This window comes from Rhinolophus ferrumequinum, chromosome 18 (assembly GCF_004115265.2).
Source record: "Rhinolophus ferrumequinum isolate MPI-CBG mRhiFer1 chromosome 18, mRhiFer1_v1.p, whole genome shotgun sequence".
NCBI lineage: Eukaryota > Metazoa > Chordata > Mammalia > Chiroptera > Rhinolophidae > Rhinolophus > Rhinolophus ferrumequinum.
The window spans coordinates 50,629,876-50,646,047 of NC_046301.1; the positions used below are offsets into that span (position 1 = coordinate 50,629,876).

Here is a 16,172-nt window from a genome sequence, read left to right on the forward strand (position 1 = left end):
GCCTCCAGCTCACCCACCCTGTGCGGGTCCCCACCTCAGGGCCTTTGCATGTGCTGTGCCAGCTGCCTGTTCTCTTTCCTCCAGCTTTTTGCGTGGCTTGGGCCCTCACTTCCTTCGGATCTTGGTGCAGTATCTCCTCCCCGACCCCTCTGTGACCCTGGCATTTTCTACCCTCTCTTGTTCCATTTTTCTCCCTTTTGTTGGTGGGCCTGCTGATGGTCCATGGGTGCTGGGGCAGCGGTGGGGGCCTGAGTAGGGCTGGAAGGGGTCATTGAGAGATGAGGCTGGGGCTATATGGGGCCTGGTATTTCTCCGGAGGGCACTGGGGAGCTTCAGGAGGTGCTAGAGGTCAGGAGTGAGAATTTGGGGGTTGCTGGAGATAGGCTGGGGACGGGAGGAGGGACGTCTTCAAGAGTCATTTAAAGAGTGAAATGGAGATGAGGTGATTGCTTGGGGAGGGTTTTGGAGGTGAGGAAGGAAGCAGAGCCCCCCTCAAGTCTCTACACCCCCTACAAGACCCCCGTCCTCTTCCCTCAGAGCACCTGCTTCCCCAGCCCCAGCATTGACCCCCCGGACCTGGGGTGTCTGTCTAGCTCTGTCTCCCCAGCCGGGGGGCTCCTGGGGACCGGGCTAGGGCTCAACCCCCCAGCATCGCCCAGCACGGGGCAGGCGCAGTGGAGGTGAGCACCAGGGGCTGGGCATCAGGTGGGGGCAGACTCCCATCCCCTTTCTCGGCCCTCACACACCAACAACTGGTCGCTCGGTCCTGCCAGATGTCTGCCCTACATCTCTCCAAAGCCAGCTGGTAGGATTTTTGTATCCTACCCCTGCACCCACCCCTGGGGCTGCCCCAGAGGCCCCTACAGAAACCAGCAGCTCTGGGGATTTGAGCCCCAGGGGAGTCCGGAGGATGCAGGTGCAGGGTGGGGCAGGGCAGGGGCAGGCACCCTTCCATCACCAACGCACACGCGTGCCAAGCTCTGGCTGCCGACCCTAGGTGCTGGTTTCGGCAGCATCCAGGCTCCTCACAGGGTGCCCTCCTCTCAGGTTGCCTCCGAGCAGAGGAACCTGGAGGGCCGTGGGGAGGGGAGGAGTATCTGCTTCGATCTAGAGAAGCCCGGGACACCGCAGGAGAATGGGCGGGAGGCCCTCAAGCCCCCTGGACAAGCGGCAGCAGCAGCACCTGAGGGGTGAGCGGGTCTGAGGGGGGTGGGTGGAGGGGAGTTCAGAGTTGTTAGATACATAGGATGCGCTAAAAATGTGAAAACCAGACAAGCAATAAATAATTTTTTTAGTACAAGTATGTTCCAAATTTTGCATAAGGGCTTGTTTATGCAAAAAAAAAAAAAATCAATGTTTATTTACCTGAAATTCAAATTTAACTTATGTCATGTACTTTTATTTGGTAAATCTGCTAACCCTACTCAGGGCATGGGTTTGGGATAAGGGGCATGGGACCAGGTGGGAGGTGGGCAGAGACTAATAGACCCCTCTGTGTGGATCCTGGGGACAGAGTCACAGTTCTCGATGTGAGTCAAAGAATGACCAGTGCACTCCATCCTCCATACACATGGTTGAGTGCTTACTGTGTGCTGAACACTGGGGATGTGATGGGCTCATGATCTAGACCAGGAAAGAAGGGCAAGTCATTACATGAATGGATTCCATAAGCTACTCTACGATGGTCAGGATTTCTTTTCTTGTAGTGACAAAGGCAAAGATTTATTTCTCACTCCTATGGAGGGGGTACAGTGGCAAGCAGACTGATAAAAGGTAGACAACCCAAATCCTTCCATCTCATGGTTCTACCGTATGTGTCTTCTGTGCCTGAGGTCACCTCATGGCTCATAAAGGCTGCTGAAGCTCCAGCCATCGGGTCCACATTCCATGCAATGAGATGGACTGTATGTTTTACATACAGTTAAGTGTGTGTATCTTAGCGGAACAACTTGAAGAACTTTACAATTGTGTCATCACCTCTTAGATCAGGATACAGAACACTTCCATCACCCCAGAAAGTTCACTTGTGCTGGGGTGAGGCTTTTAAAAGATTTTGAAAATCTCCCTAGGTAAGGGGCATGAGGAAACTTTTGGGCGCAATGGAACCGTTCACTATCTTGACTGTGGTAATGTTTTCACGGATGTGGACATGTGTGAAAGCTCATTCAATTTTGCACATTGTACAATTAAAGTTTGTTGTGCATCAGTTATAAATTAAGCCAGAGTCCCTTAACTCCCCTCTGCCCCCCACCCCACCCCCACCCCATGTGGATGGAAACAGGCAGCAGAAGGTTAAGGGTGAATGGAATTAGAAGCATGTCTTGTGGGGCAGCTTGTGGGTTTGAGGAGAAGGTAGAAGCCTAGTAGTCACTTCCCTCCTATTCTGCCCTCCCCGGCAGGTGGCCTGATTCAGCCACCTCTCTGTCCCCGTATTCCTGCAGGCCAGGTGGATGCCTTGCTGAGGAACTTCCTGCCCCAATACCGAGGGCACCTGGCAGCCTCCATCCTGAGGCAGATCTCCCAGGAACTGGGCCCCCAAGAGCCGGCCGGATGTCAATTGCTACACAGTAAAGTGGGTGCCACCAATGGGACAGTGGGGCAGGGAAGGGAGGAGGCGGCTGAGTGAGGAAGGTTTCAGAGGCTGTTGGTTCAGTGGGTGGGGGAGCCCCTCCTCACGACTTTGTCCTTGCTGGTGCCACCACCTGAGGTGACTGTAACATTCACTGGGCATTTACTGCATGGCACGTCCTGGGCTGGACGCTGGGGACATAGCAGACACTGAGACAGGTCCCGTTCTGCTCTCCAGAGCTCATAGTCTGAGTGGAGAAAATGACCCTAAACAAGTTAACATATGATGGGGATAGCTTCTGATAGGTGCTAGGAAAACAAGAGGGAGGGGGCTGTTGGGGGCTGGCAGTTGAGGTGCAGGGGGACCCCTCTGAGTTGAGATATAAAGGATGAGCAGGAGCCGGCATGGTCAGTGCAAAAGTCCTGAGGTTGGAAAAGGCTTGCTCTGTCTGAGGGCCACGCTCAAGGGCACAGTACAGCCACTGGATCCCCTCATTTTTTCATGTGTGGTGCCCTCTGCCTCGTGTGCTCTCCCTTGTTCCTCCTTGTGCTTCGGCTGCCACTTCTTCCAAGAAACCTTCCTGGATTACCATCACCCCTGCCTGAGTCAGGCACCTCCTCTGAACTCCCATCCCACTGCTTCTCCAGGGGAGCCCCGGTCACACATTCATCACCTCCATGGGTCTGCTCTTCGAGGACAGGAGCCAGACCTTGTCTCCCTTCCCCCCCCCACTGACTCCTGGTGCCCCTGTGGTGCCTGCACATAGTAGGGGTATAGGAACAGTTTGTGGATGGAGCAGAGGAGCCTGGCCTCAGCTCCACCTGTCTGCTGAGCTGGCAATGGCATCTGGGGCCTCCAGATGTACTGGCACAACTTACTCAGTCCTCACCAACCTGGGAGATGGGTCTTTGACCAGTGAGGAAACTGAGGCACAGAGAGGTGAAGTGACCTGCCCGAGGTCACACTGCCAGCAAGAGGCAGAGGTGTGGTTTGAACCCAGAGCCCATAATCTTTACTAGCACAGGGTCCCCTGCCCCATCAGGGCTCTGAGATTACCACCTCTCAGATGCCTCTTCTCCCATCTGTGCCTCCCCTGGGGTGGGGGCTCCCTGGTGCTGTGGACACAGAGCACCTTCCCACCTGGGACTCTCCCTGTCCTGCTTGGGGCATCATGGGTCCCAGGCGTCACCCCTATCTGTACCTTTCACCACCTGCTGGTTCCAGCCACCTGGGCCAGGGCACAGCTGATACTGGGTTTCAAGCAGTGTGGAGGGACTTCCCCTCACTTCAGTTTGAACTTTTTATCTAATACTTATTTTATATTGTTGCATCTTATATATAATTTCTATAATAACGTTTTAACAATATTTTTAATAAAAATTCTCAGACCTGGGAAAAAGTATGGAAAATCATTAACAAACACCTGAATTCCCACCATCCCGCCAAAGAATCCAAATATCACAGCTACAATTGATTCATGGAATATTTATCAAGCACCAACTGTGTATCAGGCGCTGCTCTGGGACCCAGTAATGACACAAAGCACACAATTCAGGTGGCCAGGTAGTGAGAAGAGTGACAAAGAAAATGAGACAAGGGACAAAGAAAATGTCCCCCCTGCCTGAGGGCTTGCTCTGTGGACAGAGGACTGGCTGTTTCTCATACAGTTAAACTACATCTGCTCCGTGACCCAGTAACCCCTCTTGTATTGGTTAGCTAATGCTGTGTAACAATGTATTACAAATCAGTAGCTTAAAACAACATACATGTATTATCTCACAGTTTCTGTGGGTCAGGAATCTAGACAGAGCTTCTCTGAATCTTTTCTTTCAGAGTCTCTCAAGGGCTGCAATCCAGGTGTTGGTCAGGGCTAGGGTTTCATCTGAGGCTCAGTGGGGACAGGCCTACTTCTGCATGAAGTGGGGACGACAAGAGCTTCTGCCCCGCAGGGCTGTGGGGAGGATTAATCGGTTCATATGTGGAACGACCACAAACAAGAGCATGTTGTGAGCAGGCTTGATAAAGAATAGAAGTGCCACATAGCAGCACCCAAGCACCCTATACTCAGTGGCACCTGGGATGCAGTGGGAGCTCTTTGGTCTGGACACTAGGACACCAGCCTGTGCCCCTGACATCTGAGGGCCCCTCCTCCCACAGAAGTTGCCCCGAGTCCGAGAGCACCGAGGGCCCCTCACCCAGCTTTGGGGCCACCCGCCCCAGTGGCAGCAGATCTTCTGTGTCCTGCGAGGGGATGGCCGCCTGGAATGGTTCAGCCACAGGGAGGTGAGTGAGTGGCCTGTGTCCCTTCAGCTTCCAGATTCTCCATCCTGCCCTCCCCAGCATGAGTTTGGGGTCCAGCTCCCAGAATAGCCCCCCTTTCTTCAGCCTGAATTGAGGGTTTGTGTGCTTGGCCTGGGGTGAGTGACCATCTCCTGCCATGCCAGGTGGATAAACTGAGGCCGAGGACAGGGGTAGAGGCTCATTCGTGGTTGTTAGCAGAGCTGAGGTTGAAACCAAGAAAGGCCTTTTCACATCACAACCGCGCCCTGCTTCCTGGCTGGGGGATTCGGGCAGGTCACTTGCTGCTCTGGGACACATTTTCTACTTCTATGAAGTGGGACGATGATGGTCGATGAGGAAAGGGGCTGTGCAGATTTAATGAGGTCATTCTCATACAGCACTTAGGACTGGCCCAGCACACAGTTGGGGCTGGGTGTTCCACTATGGGGAGGAAGAAAGGGAGAGGTAGAGGCACGGAGGGGAGGTGGAGGATTTCCCCAGCTAACCAGAAATCTTCCCCCGATGCTACAATGGGTCATGGAAGTCACACTTTAGACCTGTCTCAAGCCAGTTCTTTGATCACCATTTGTAGGAATATGAAAATGGGGGCCGTCCCCTGGGCTCCACAGCCCTGACGGGGTACACAATCCTGACTTCCCAGCGTGAATATCTCCACCTGTTGGATGCTCTCTGCCCAGACTCCTCAGGTAAGGCTGCAGGGACCCCAAAAGCAGGTTTCTCTATTTCAGCACTGTTCACACTGGGGCCTGACCATTCTTCGCAATGGGGGCCACCCTCTGTACTGCAGGGTATTGATGCCACTAGACGCCAGTAGCAGCCCCCACCCCAAGTGTAACAACCAAATACATCTCCAGACATTGCCAACTGTCCCCTGAGGGACAGCATTACTTCTGTGTGAGCACCCTAGTTCTAGAAGGAGAAACACCCATTCCCATCAGAGTGAGAGAGGTAGGTCACCGGACCAGAATCAAAGTAGCAAAGGGTTAAAAACAAAGGGCTCAGATCACAGGCCAACTAGGATATGCTGTTGGTGGCTGGCCCTGCTACTGTGTTGAGAAGGATGCAGAAGTTGGGAGACAGTGTTGGGATGGATTGCTCGTGTCTAGTGTCTACCCTGGGCACGTCCCCCCACTGAGCTGAAGCAAGGATAAGCTATAACAGCAAATGCGTATTAAGCAACTGCCTGTACCAGGGGTTCCTCTAAGTATTTCATGGTTATTTTCTCCTAGTGAATGAATGATTGTAGAGCAAAAGAATGAATGAAGATGTGACCTCCTCTGTCTGCTTTCAGGAGACCATACACAGGAAGAGCCTGATCCCCTCCTGGAAATGCCTGTGAACTTCCCCCTGTTCCTGCAGCACCCCTTCCGAAGGCATCTCTGTTTCTCTGCAGCCACAGGGGAAGCACAGCGTTCCTGGAGGCTAGCCCTGCAGGGTGGTATCCGGCTTCGTGGCACAGGTGGGTCCTGGGGAAGGTCAGGCAGTGGAGGGGCTCAGGGTCTGGGGTCAGATGGCTCTGCCTCTGCTGGCTGTGGGACCCTCTCCCAGCCTCAGTTTCCTTATCTATAAAATGGATTGTGGGTGGAGACAGAGGGGATAGGGCTATGATGCGGACACAGCCCTGTCGGAGCTTAGCCTGGGAAATCAGGGAGGGCTTCTCAGAGGAAGGTATGTTGAAGCCGGGGTCTGAAAAAGATGAGGGGCCAGCCAGGTGAAGAAGGGGAACAGGACCAACATGGACAGCTGGGCAGGTTGTTGGCTGAACAAACGTGCCTAACTGGATAGACAGTGGGACTACAGTTTGGCCTGGTCTGTGACCGCCTGCTGGGGATGCTTATTCCCACATTGTATGTATAAAGGTTCCTTGTGGGCTAATGATGGTCTTGGGGGCTTGTGCTCCCCGTGGAGGGCACTTCTTGTGCAAAGGTCTGGAGGTGGGTGAGACGTGGGTGTTGGGGACCTGGCGGGGAGGCGGAGGGCTTCCTCTTGGGGCCATAGGGAGCCAGGCAGAGGTAAGAGAAGGGAAGAAGGGGTACCGAGGAGCTTCATCCCCCAGTCCTGCAGCGCAGTCAGGCCCCAGCCGCCCTCGCCTTCCTGGAGGCCGTACGGCTTTACCGGCAGCACCAAGGCCACTTTGGCCATGACGACGTGACGCTGGGCTCGGACGCCGAGGTCAGTATCGCGCGAGGCTGCACCGGGACCCCCAGGAACCCTCTGGGCCCCCAGCAGCGCCCACGCTCCTCTCTCCTGCAGGTGCTGACCACGGTGCTGATGAGGGAGCTGCTGCCGGCGCTGCGAGCCCAGACCCTGCCCCGCTTGCGGGGGGCCGGCCGAGCCCGGGCCTGGGCCTGGACTGAGGTACAAGCAGGGTCGCGGAGGTGGGGCAGGGACACGCGGGGGCGGGGGCTGTGGAGGCGGTGGGGGCCGGACCCAGGTGCCCAGCTTCACTTTCCAGCAACTGTTGCCTAAACTTTCTCCCCACGTCTCTGCGTCTCTGTCTCTCTCTGGCCCCCCCATCCCGCCCCATTTGCTCTCTCTGCGCTCCTGGCTGGTGGGTTACCCTCGACGGGTCCGGTAGCTCCTGGATGCCGTTCACGCCGTGGTCCTGGCCGGGGCCTCCGCGGGGCTCCGCGCCTTCCAGCCCGAAAAGGACGAGCTGCTTGCGGCCCTGGAAAGGACAATCCGCCCGGACGTGGACCAGATGCTGCGGCTGCGGGCGCGCTTGGCAGGAAGGTTGCGAGGTGAGGCCGGGGTCCGTGGCCTGGAGGGGCGCGGCCTATATGGGCGTGGCCTGACGGACGGGGCAGGGAGCCTGAGAGGATGAAGGGGAACAGAGTGGATAAGAGGGGCGGGGCCTAGAATCGGGGGGCCAGAAGACCAGGCAGGGGCAGGAGCCGAGAATGAAAGGGCGTGGCATGAGGGTGGGAGAATGGGCGTGGCTTTAAGGCTGGGACTCGAACCCGGCGGGATCAATAAGGAGGGCTCGGTCGTGGAAAGGGGATGCCTCTAGAAATGGAGCGGGTGAGACCGGTCTGGAGAGGGAAGGAGGCACTGATAGTGGCAGGTCTGACCCGGCTTGTCCAGTCAGACGGCGGAGGCGGCTCCCACTCTGCGCAGTTACAAAGAGAACCCGGCTGGAATCCAGACTCCGCCTCCCTGGCATGCGCCTTTGAACCGACCTCACCTCACTCGAAGCCTCCGTTTCTCACCTGTAAAATGGGGTAGAGGGGGTGCTCAGAGTCTGCGTTCCCATCCATCTCACCCTGCTGAGCCCAGGGTCTCCCCACCACCCCATTTGCGGAGCATCTTGCAGAGGAGACCCAGGGCAGTGTCTTCCACTCTCAGCCGAGATCCAGGGCCCCCTGGAGTCGTGCCTGCACAGGAAGGTGGATGTGCAGCTGCCCCGGATCACGCAGACGCTGCGGAACACAGTGGAAGCCGCGCTCGCAGCGGTGCAGACCCTCCTAGCCCAGGGCATGGACCGCCTGTGTCTCCACCTGCGTGGGAAACCCTCGGGCATGCGGTTGCGGAAAGAAGTGAGCTCTAGTGGGTGGAGGGGTTCATCGGGATCATGAAGTGTGTTAACTTCATGGAAGAGTTGCGTGAATCTTGCATCTCGTTTGACAAACGTCTCTTTTGAAAAGCCTTCTCTGAACTATTTTCTAGGCTGCTTTTTCCTTACTGTGGACCACCATGCTATGGTCATTGGGGCATAGTTTAAAACTTGCGGGGAAAGGAGTAAGATGGCAAGAGTAGGACTTTAGTAACAGTAGTCTGGAGTCACCTCACCACCCCCAACTCTTCCTCCTCCCATTTCTGTTTAGCCAGAGCCCACCCTGTCCCCCGCTCCATGCAGGTCAGCTCAGGTGTTCGGATCTTAAATGAGCACCTGCTATGTACCAGGAAACCTACAACTCCTTAAGCCTCCATTTCATAATCACTTTCTCTAGGAACTTCTCCTGGTCCCTCTGCATCTGCAGCTGCCCGTGCTTCTCTCCTCACGGAGGCATTTACACATCACTGTGGTCGATTGTTTACAGTTTATCTCCTCCAACGTTTCTGTGAGCTTCTTGAGGGCACACATGGTATTGGATGACTCTATTTTGCAGCCCCAGGGCCCAGCACAGAGAGGGCATCAGCTGTTGGGCATGGGTGCCACAAGGCCTGAATGTGCCCATTTCCTATCAGTCATGCCAGCACTATACATTATTATTTTTTCCAGGTTTTACCATTTTATGCCCACCATACCTCACTGTTACTTTTAGAGTGTGTGTGTGTGTGTGTGTGTGTGTGTGTGTGTGTGATACTTGAGGTGGGATGTGTTTCCATTTGTGTTTCTCCTTTGATGAATTGGCTGTGAGGTACTTGGCCCTACTTTTCCATCAGCTGATGGTATTTTTCTCACCTGACTGCCACTGGAGCACAGGTTTACTCATTTGGGGAGATGCCGTGGGACCCAGAGCTGATGCAGATCTGCTACCGAGAGGCTGAGAGGAGCCGGGGGCGCCTGAGGCAGCTGGTGGCACCGTTTGGCTTCCTTGGATCGCGAAGTCTGGTGTTTGGGGCCCAGGATCTCGCACAGCAGGTGAGGGTGAGTAGAAGGCTGCAAGGAGGGGAGGCAAGGACAGCAGCCTCTACTGAGCAGGTATCAAGTGTGTGCTGGGGAGAGTCTCCGTTGCCGGCCTCCCAGTAACATGAAGATGTGAGCTCATGACCAGGCAGTGACCTCCTGGGGTAGATAGGGCTGTGGTGGGGGTGCACAAGGTGCTATGGGAGCCCCAGTGAGGTGTCTAACCCATCTCTTGGGCTGGGAAGACTTCCAGGAGAGGAATTCCACGCTGTGGCAGCAGTGGGAGGAACAGAGAGTGGGCCATGTCCTGGAGAGAGGGCACAGTGTGTATACGAGCTGGGAAGTGAGAGAGCTTGTCTGCCTTTGGGGAAAATGAAGCAATTTAGAAACATCGGGTTGTAGGTTCAAGGGAGGACAGAAAGGTGGGAGATGTGCCGGTGAAGTAGGTGGGTAGATGGGTCAGGGCCCTGAGTATGGGGTTAAGAGTTTGGGCTCAGACCCAAGGGCAATGGGGAGCCACAGCAGGTGTGCGGCAGGATTGGGGCATGACCAAATTCAAGGTCAGGAAGCCCTGCCTGCCTTGGGGAGCAGGGGCTGTCGGGGGTAGGCAGGGAGGAGGCCTGAACCAGGATGGGCGTTCTTGGTGGAGAGAAGTGGGGTGTGTTTTGAAGGCCAAAGGGATGGGACCTGCTAATAGACATAGTGAGTGAAGGAGACAGGTGTCGAGAAGACCCAATGCTGCCTGGCTGGCACAGTTGTTCAATTTGTATGCTTTACAAGAGCACTCAGCCGAGGAAGCTAAACTCTGGCTGGCTTTCTGCTCTACAGGCTGAGGACCCTGGCACCATCCTCCAGAGGGGAGGGTGCTTTCTGCCAGTTTGCACATAGATCCCCCTGGATTGGATGACTCCTCGGTCCTAAGAGGAAGGTTTACTATTTCTTGAGACAAGAAAGAGATTGAGGGGAAGTGGCTGGTAGGGAGAGGTTGGATGCTGAGAAGGGGCCAGTTGGGCAGAAATCAGGCCACACTCTGATAAGACCAGAGTGTGGATTCCTAGGGGTCATCCCAGTTCCTTCTCCCACAGCTCATGGCCGACGCCGTGGCCACCTTCCTGCAGCTGGCTGACCAGTGTCTGACCACGGCCCTGGACTGCAACCAGGCTGCTCAGCAGCTGGAGAAAGTCAGGGGGCGTGTGCTGAAGGTGAGGTCCATGGGGAGGGCATGGGCAGGGGCCTGGGTGCCCAGATGGCCGCTGGACCAGCCGCTGTGTGTGTCGTGCAGAAGTTCCAGTCAGACAGTGGCTCAGCACAGAGGAGGTTCATCCGCAGGTGGCAGATCTGCATTTTTTTGCCATTTGTGCTGAGCCAGCTGGAGCCAAGCTGCAAATTGGTGAGTGAATGGGGCACAGGCAGGCAGGTCCTGTAGGGTGACAAACCTACAGAGCACTCTCTCCCTCACAGAACCACTGTGACAATTAGAGACTTTTGTTCCCTGAGCTCTGGGGCTCCTCTGGGCTCCCACAATGCCTTCTGTTTCTCCCATGGCAGCGCCCAGTTTCTGCCAATTGAAAGCTTGGGTGGGGGGCCTGTGCGTCACATACTGGCCGATGACACAGGCTTCAGAGAAGGAGGAGGCAAAGAGGGAGCGTGTGTGTGTGTGTGTGTGTGTGTGTGTGTGTAGGGGTGCCAAGTGGTCCTGGAGGCTTTCCTTGAGAAGATGACACTTGAGAAGCAGCCACCTGAAGGCATGAGCCGTGTCCTGGGGAAGGGCATTTCAGGCAGAGGGCATAGTATGTGCAAAGGGCCTGAGGTAGGCCTGTGCCTGATATATTGCGGGAACGGTGAGGAGGCCAGTGTGGCCGGAGCTCAGTGAGTGAGGGGGTGGAAAAGAGATGGGGGGAGAGATCACAGGGACCTAGCCACACAGGGCTTAGGGGCACCAGGCAGGGGTTCGCCTCAGGTGCTAACAGCCTCCTCTAGAGAAAGTAACTGTGGGGGGTCCTACTAGAGACACCTGTGCCATTCCTATGGGATGTGCTTTGTTTCATCAATCTGCACAGCAACCCAAGGGAATATGTGTCAAGGAATCCATTTTAAAAATCAGGAAAGTAAGGCTCAGGGCCCCCCAGCTACTCAGGATCAGGGCTGGAGCTGGGACCCACGATGCATCCCACCCCTCAGCCCGTCGCCTCCCCCACCTCCGTCCCAGGAGCTGCCTGAGTTTGAAGGGGATGTCCTTGCTGTGGGCAGCCCAGCCCTGACCATCGAGGGCATCTACGAGGATGTCATCCGGGGGATCCTGCTGCAGAGGATTGATAGAGGTGAGTCATACCCCTTATGGCTCAGGAGAGTCTGGTGACCCCTGGCTGTGTATCCTAAGCTCTACCAGGGTCCCCATCACCTTACTTGTGAAACTAGCCCTTTGACTTTGGGTCCCCAGGGGATCTTAGGTGGATGAGCGTAGAGGGGCAGTGATGGAAGCTCTGAAAGAGAGGGCATTGGAGTGAGGTTCTGAGGGGTGTGTAGGAGTTCTCAGGACGAGTGGAAGGAGGCAAAATTCAAAAACTGTGGATAGACATTCACATATAACTATTAAACCATCACTGCCTATGTTTCTGCGACATTGAGGCCCCAAGAGTTCTTGGACTTGGTGCAGGCCTCTCAGGATCTCCTGCCCTGGGAAAGAGCTCCAGAACCATCTCTTCTCCCTCCTGCCTTGTCTGTTTGCACATGACCCAAAGCCTGACTCCTGAGACGTGTGCATTAACTGGGGGCTGAGCAGTATGCCATGGTGATTCAGGGAATATCATGGCATCCACATGGCTGGTGCAGAGGGAGGGAAGAGGAACGGAAGACGAGGAGGCTGGAGGCTGCCGAGGCAAATGTGCAGGGCCTTGAATGACAGGTAGAGGAATTTAGACATTTTGGGACAGGCAATAGGGAGTCATGGAGAGTGTGTGAGCAGGGGGCGACAGTGGCCAGACTGAAAGCGAGGGAGGAGGCTGAGGGCATGGTCCTGGGGACAAAGGATAAGCCTGAGCAGGAGCAGCCACCAAAAGGAAGGAGCCTAGTTATGGGGACAAGGCAGGAGTAGAGGTGCCAGAGTTGCTGGCCTGGGGTGTCACTGAATACATGGGAAGGGCCACAACTTGGGGATGGAGTGTAGAGAAAGGAGAGGCATCTCAGGGGAGTCTGTGTTTGAAGACCACAAAGAGGAAGAAGGGACACAGACAGAGCAGTTTGAGAGGTTACAGCAGGGTTATGGGAGCCAGGAAGTAAGAGTGAGGATGTGTGCTGGGTCCGTGGGTGGCCAAACAAAAAGAACTGAGTTCCCTTAGAACAGGGGACACTTTGAATGGAAAAAGGCTATTCTCTGACTGGAAAAAAAAAAATCCAGAAACAGGTAACCCCAGAGTTTCCATTCCTAGAGGTTTTCCATGTCCTTAGGTGGTTTGATCTTCAACTGATTGTACCATCTGCTTGGAGTACCATGTTGGGAGGTGGAGCTGGTAGCTTCTGGCTCAGTGAAGATATTGGGGATCGACTAGCAATGTCTGCCACAGGCACAGGGATGGAGACAGGCGCGTGTGAGCCACCTGTTTAGGGTTCCTGGTTGAGACATTTCCTCCATCCTTTGCCCTCTTGTGGCCCCTTTGGGAGAATGCATGGAAGCCCTTTGATGCTGGGGCTTCTTCAGGTGGATCCAGGGGGTTATTTGTTGTTTCAGAATTGAAAAAGGCCCTTGGTGCCAGCGATGTGTCCTGTGCTCTGGATGGCTGCTCGGAGGCCCCATGGGACCAGGAGGGAGCAGGTGAGGACCTCACAGTTTCTTGGGCCATGTCAGCTGGGGGTAGAGGAGCCTGCATAGGGTGTACGGGATGGTTGAAAGTGTAGGTTCTTGGATGGAACAGCATCCACCTGTCTTCTGATGTGGCTGGGCTGGCCAAGCTTGTGGTGAACAAGAGTGGTGGAGAGTCACAGAGACTGTTGGAGCCACAGAGGGACCCTCTAAGCCCAGGCTCTGACATGCACATGGATTTGTGTCCCATTTCTTCTGGCCAAAACTCAGTGGGGCTTCTCCCAGCATCTACTGGTTCCCAACACTGGCAAGAAAGATTGTGGTGATAGTGGCCTTGAATTCACCATGGGCAAGGGCTCCGCAGGATGGGAGCAGGGATTCTGGAGTGGCTCAGAGCTTAATCCCCTTGGAAACTGATGCTATGGGAGCCTTAGGAACTCACCCAGCTAAACTGCTCCCATGTTCTTCACCCACAGAAACTCTGAGATATTAGATGTGTGTTGTTTTCAGCTGCTATCCTTTGGGGCCATTCGTTACATAGCTATGGTTAACTAATACATTCCCCGGAAGATCTGGGGCAGCATCGCATAGTCAGTTGCTGCAGGTAAACTGATGAATATTCATACTAACTGGGATAAATGAAGATTAAATAGTCTTGCAAAGACTTCTGGGTGTCAGAATATTTTGGGGTGTGCAATTGGTGATGAGATTGTGGGAGGGTCCCTTAATCCGTTTAACCAGTATCTAAGTGATAATGGGTGTTTTGCTTCTAGTCTTACCCTCTAACGGGTATGCCACAGGCGATAACCTGGTATGTACTTTTCAGGCAAGTGTAGATCTCTGTAGGTAAATCCCCCAATGTGAAATCTCAGGGTTTAGAGTACGTGTGCTTGTCATTCCAGTAGTGGCCTCCAGAGCTCTCTCCACCAGCGTGTCTCACCTGGTGTCCCTCACCTGTGTGCAAGTGGCCCATTTCCCCACAGGCTGCACAGGCTGTCAGCTGACTTGTAATTTCTCATACCTTATATGTGGAAAATAGTGTCTTGGCCTCATTTTAATGAGCATGTCTTCTTAGAGGTGAAGATGAGCATATTTTCATGTGTTTAGGAGCTGTTTTTATCTCCTCTGCAAAGTTCCATTCCTCTCCTTGGATCACTTATATTCTGGGTGCTTATAAATTTCTATTACGTTTTTATAGCTAATCTCCCATTTACTGATCATTTATTATGTGCCAGGCATTTAATTCCAATTTTGTGGGCATCTTTATGAGACTTTCCATTTTACAGATGAAGAAACTGAGGCTCAGAGAGAGACTTGCTCCAGGCAGCCAGGCTCCTGCACTGAGGTCCAGCCACTCTGCCCACTGTCGCCTCCAGGGACATTACGGAGCTGAATCTTCGCTCACATCCATCTTCATTACCAACGGATAAATGTCTACTGGTGGACTTTCTGAGTCATATGCACCATTTCAAAGCTTTTATAACCCCCTCACCTCCACCTCACTCATTTTCAGAAACGCCAAGCCTTTTATACTCCCACCAGCAGTATTTGTGCTTATTCTCCATATCCCTTCCAAACACTAGGAATTTTCATTAAAAAAAAGTCAATTTGATAGGCACACACACATTTCATTTTCTTATTTTGAGTTTCTTTGATGACTAAAGTGAACCTAAAAATATGTTTATTGGCCATTTATATGTTTGTGGGATTTTTAAAAATTGAATTGCCTGTTCATGGTTTTACCTACTTTTTCCTTCAGGAGATTTTATCTTTTTCTTATTGATCTCTAATGACTTTTTGTATATTAAGGATATTAATAATGCTTTGTTATCCAGGTTACAGATATTTTTTCTCAGCTTGCTGTGGGCCTTTGGGTTTATTTACTCGCTCCAAATCTTAACTTGGTATCAAGTTGAGAGAGAGCTTTTACTGACTTCCTTCTTCTTGCCAGAAAAATCATCTGTCCTCTCAAGTTTGGCAGCTACTCCACATCACAAGCCTTCCAGCTGTTTCCGGAGCATGTTCCGGAGGGATTTCCCCAGCATTCTTTAAGGTTCAGCTTTCAGAAGGGGACCCACACACTCCATGGAGATGGTTTCCTTCCATTTTTGTCCTGGAGTTTTCAGCCTCCCACAAGAGAGTAAGATTTTCCTCACGTTTCCTGACTTTTCCCCTCCACTTCTGTCTTCTGAAATACATTTGCACCTCACAGCCTAGTCTAGCTGGCTTCTTTTGACCCAGGATGTAGACGTTATTCCGGAAAAATTGCAGCAACCAGAATTGTCACCCTGCCAACTTTGAGAAAACCACTGTTTGCCCTTGAGTCTAAATCCTTGCAGTCTTTTCTCAGTGTATCAGGGGATGAGATGTACTTGTCACCCTGTTTTTCTTGATTAATATGAAAGATTTTTCCTTGCCAGGTCCATAGAGTGTACATTTGTTTTTGCCTTTTTATTATGGAACATTTCAAACATCCCCCCAAAGCAGAGACGTCCTGTGCCCCTATCGGCAGTGACCCAGTTTGGCTCCATCCCTTTTCCTCCACTCAGAATCAATCATATAACCAACCAGTAAAGATTGGGCTGCATTTCTGAAATATTCAGCCACAAACTTTATAATTGCTGTAGAAACAAATCAGAAAACAGAAACAAAGGAGAGAAAAGTAATTGGAGGAAGGGGATGGACGGGGAAGAGCGTGAAGAGAAGGACGGGTGAGTGTCACCTGACTCCATAGATATGCGGCAGATTTGGGGCTTTTCTGTTCAAGCTCACTGCCCCATCTTGCTTTGTCCCTTGATGGACAGCCAGGACACACAATCTGTGCCCTGGATTTTATTCAATAATATTAACACCCTGATACCCACACATTAATATATATTTGAGCATCATTCTTAAAATTGAATTTTTAAGAATGACCTCAACATTAGAAAACA

General features: G+C 53.2%; 1 protein-coding gene across 6 annotated transcripts; it reads left to right on the forward strand.

The window, feature by feature from the left end:
• Positions 1 to 389: 389 nt before the first annotated feature.
• On the forward strand, positions 390 to 15,301 carry NIBAN3 (niban apoptosis regulator 3). Of its 6 annotated transcripts, XR_004425571.1 has the most exons (16): positions 390 to 1,190; positions 2,400 to 2,572; positions 4,727 to 4,852; positions 5,442 to 5,556; positions 6,162 to 6,329; positions 6,927 to 7,042; positions 7,124 to 7,228; positions 7,449 to 7,611; positions 8,216 to 8,406; positions 9,297 to 9,461; positions 10,526 to 10,642; positions 10,723 to 10,830; positions 11,650 to 11,761; positions 12,182 to 12,345; positions 13,168 to 13,251; positions 14,526 to 14,578. XR_004425571.1 is itself a non-coding variant. In XM_033133929.1 (15 exons), the coding sequence occupies exons 1-15, from the start codon at positions 1,136 to 1,138 to the stop codon at positions 14,630 to 14,632; spliced, it is 1,905 nt and encodes a 634-aa protein (XP_032989820.1). In that variant the 5' UTR covers positions 392 to 1,135; the 3' UTR covers positions 14,633 to 15,301. The 6 variants fall into 6 exon arrangements, 4 of the variants coding, with proteins under 4 accessions (XP_032989820.1, XP_032989821.1, XP_032989822.1 ...); XR_004425572.1 differs by lacking the exons at positions 13,168 to 13,251; positions 14,526 to 14,578 and adding an exon at positions 12,888 to 13,079; XM_033133929.1 differs by lacking the exon at positions 12,182 to 12,345 and having other exon boundaries at positions 392 to 1,190; positions 14,526 to 15,301.
• Positions 15,302 to 16,172: the final 871 nt, after the last annotated feature.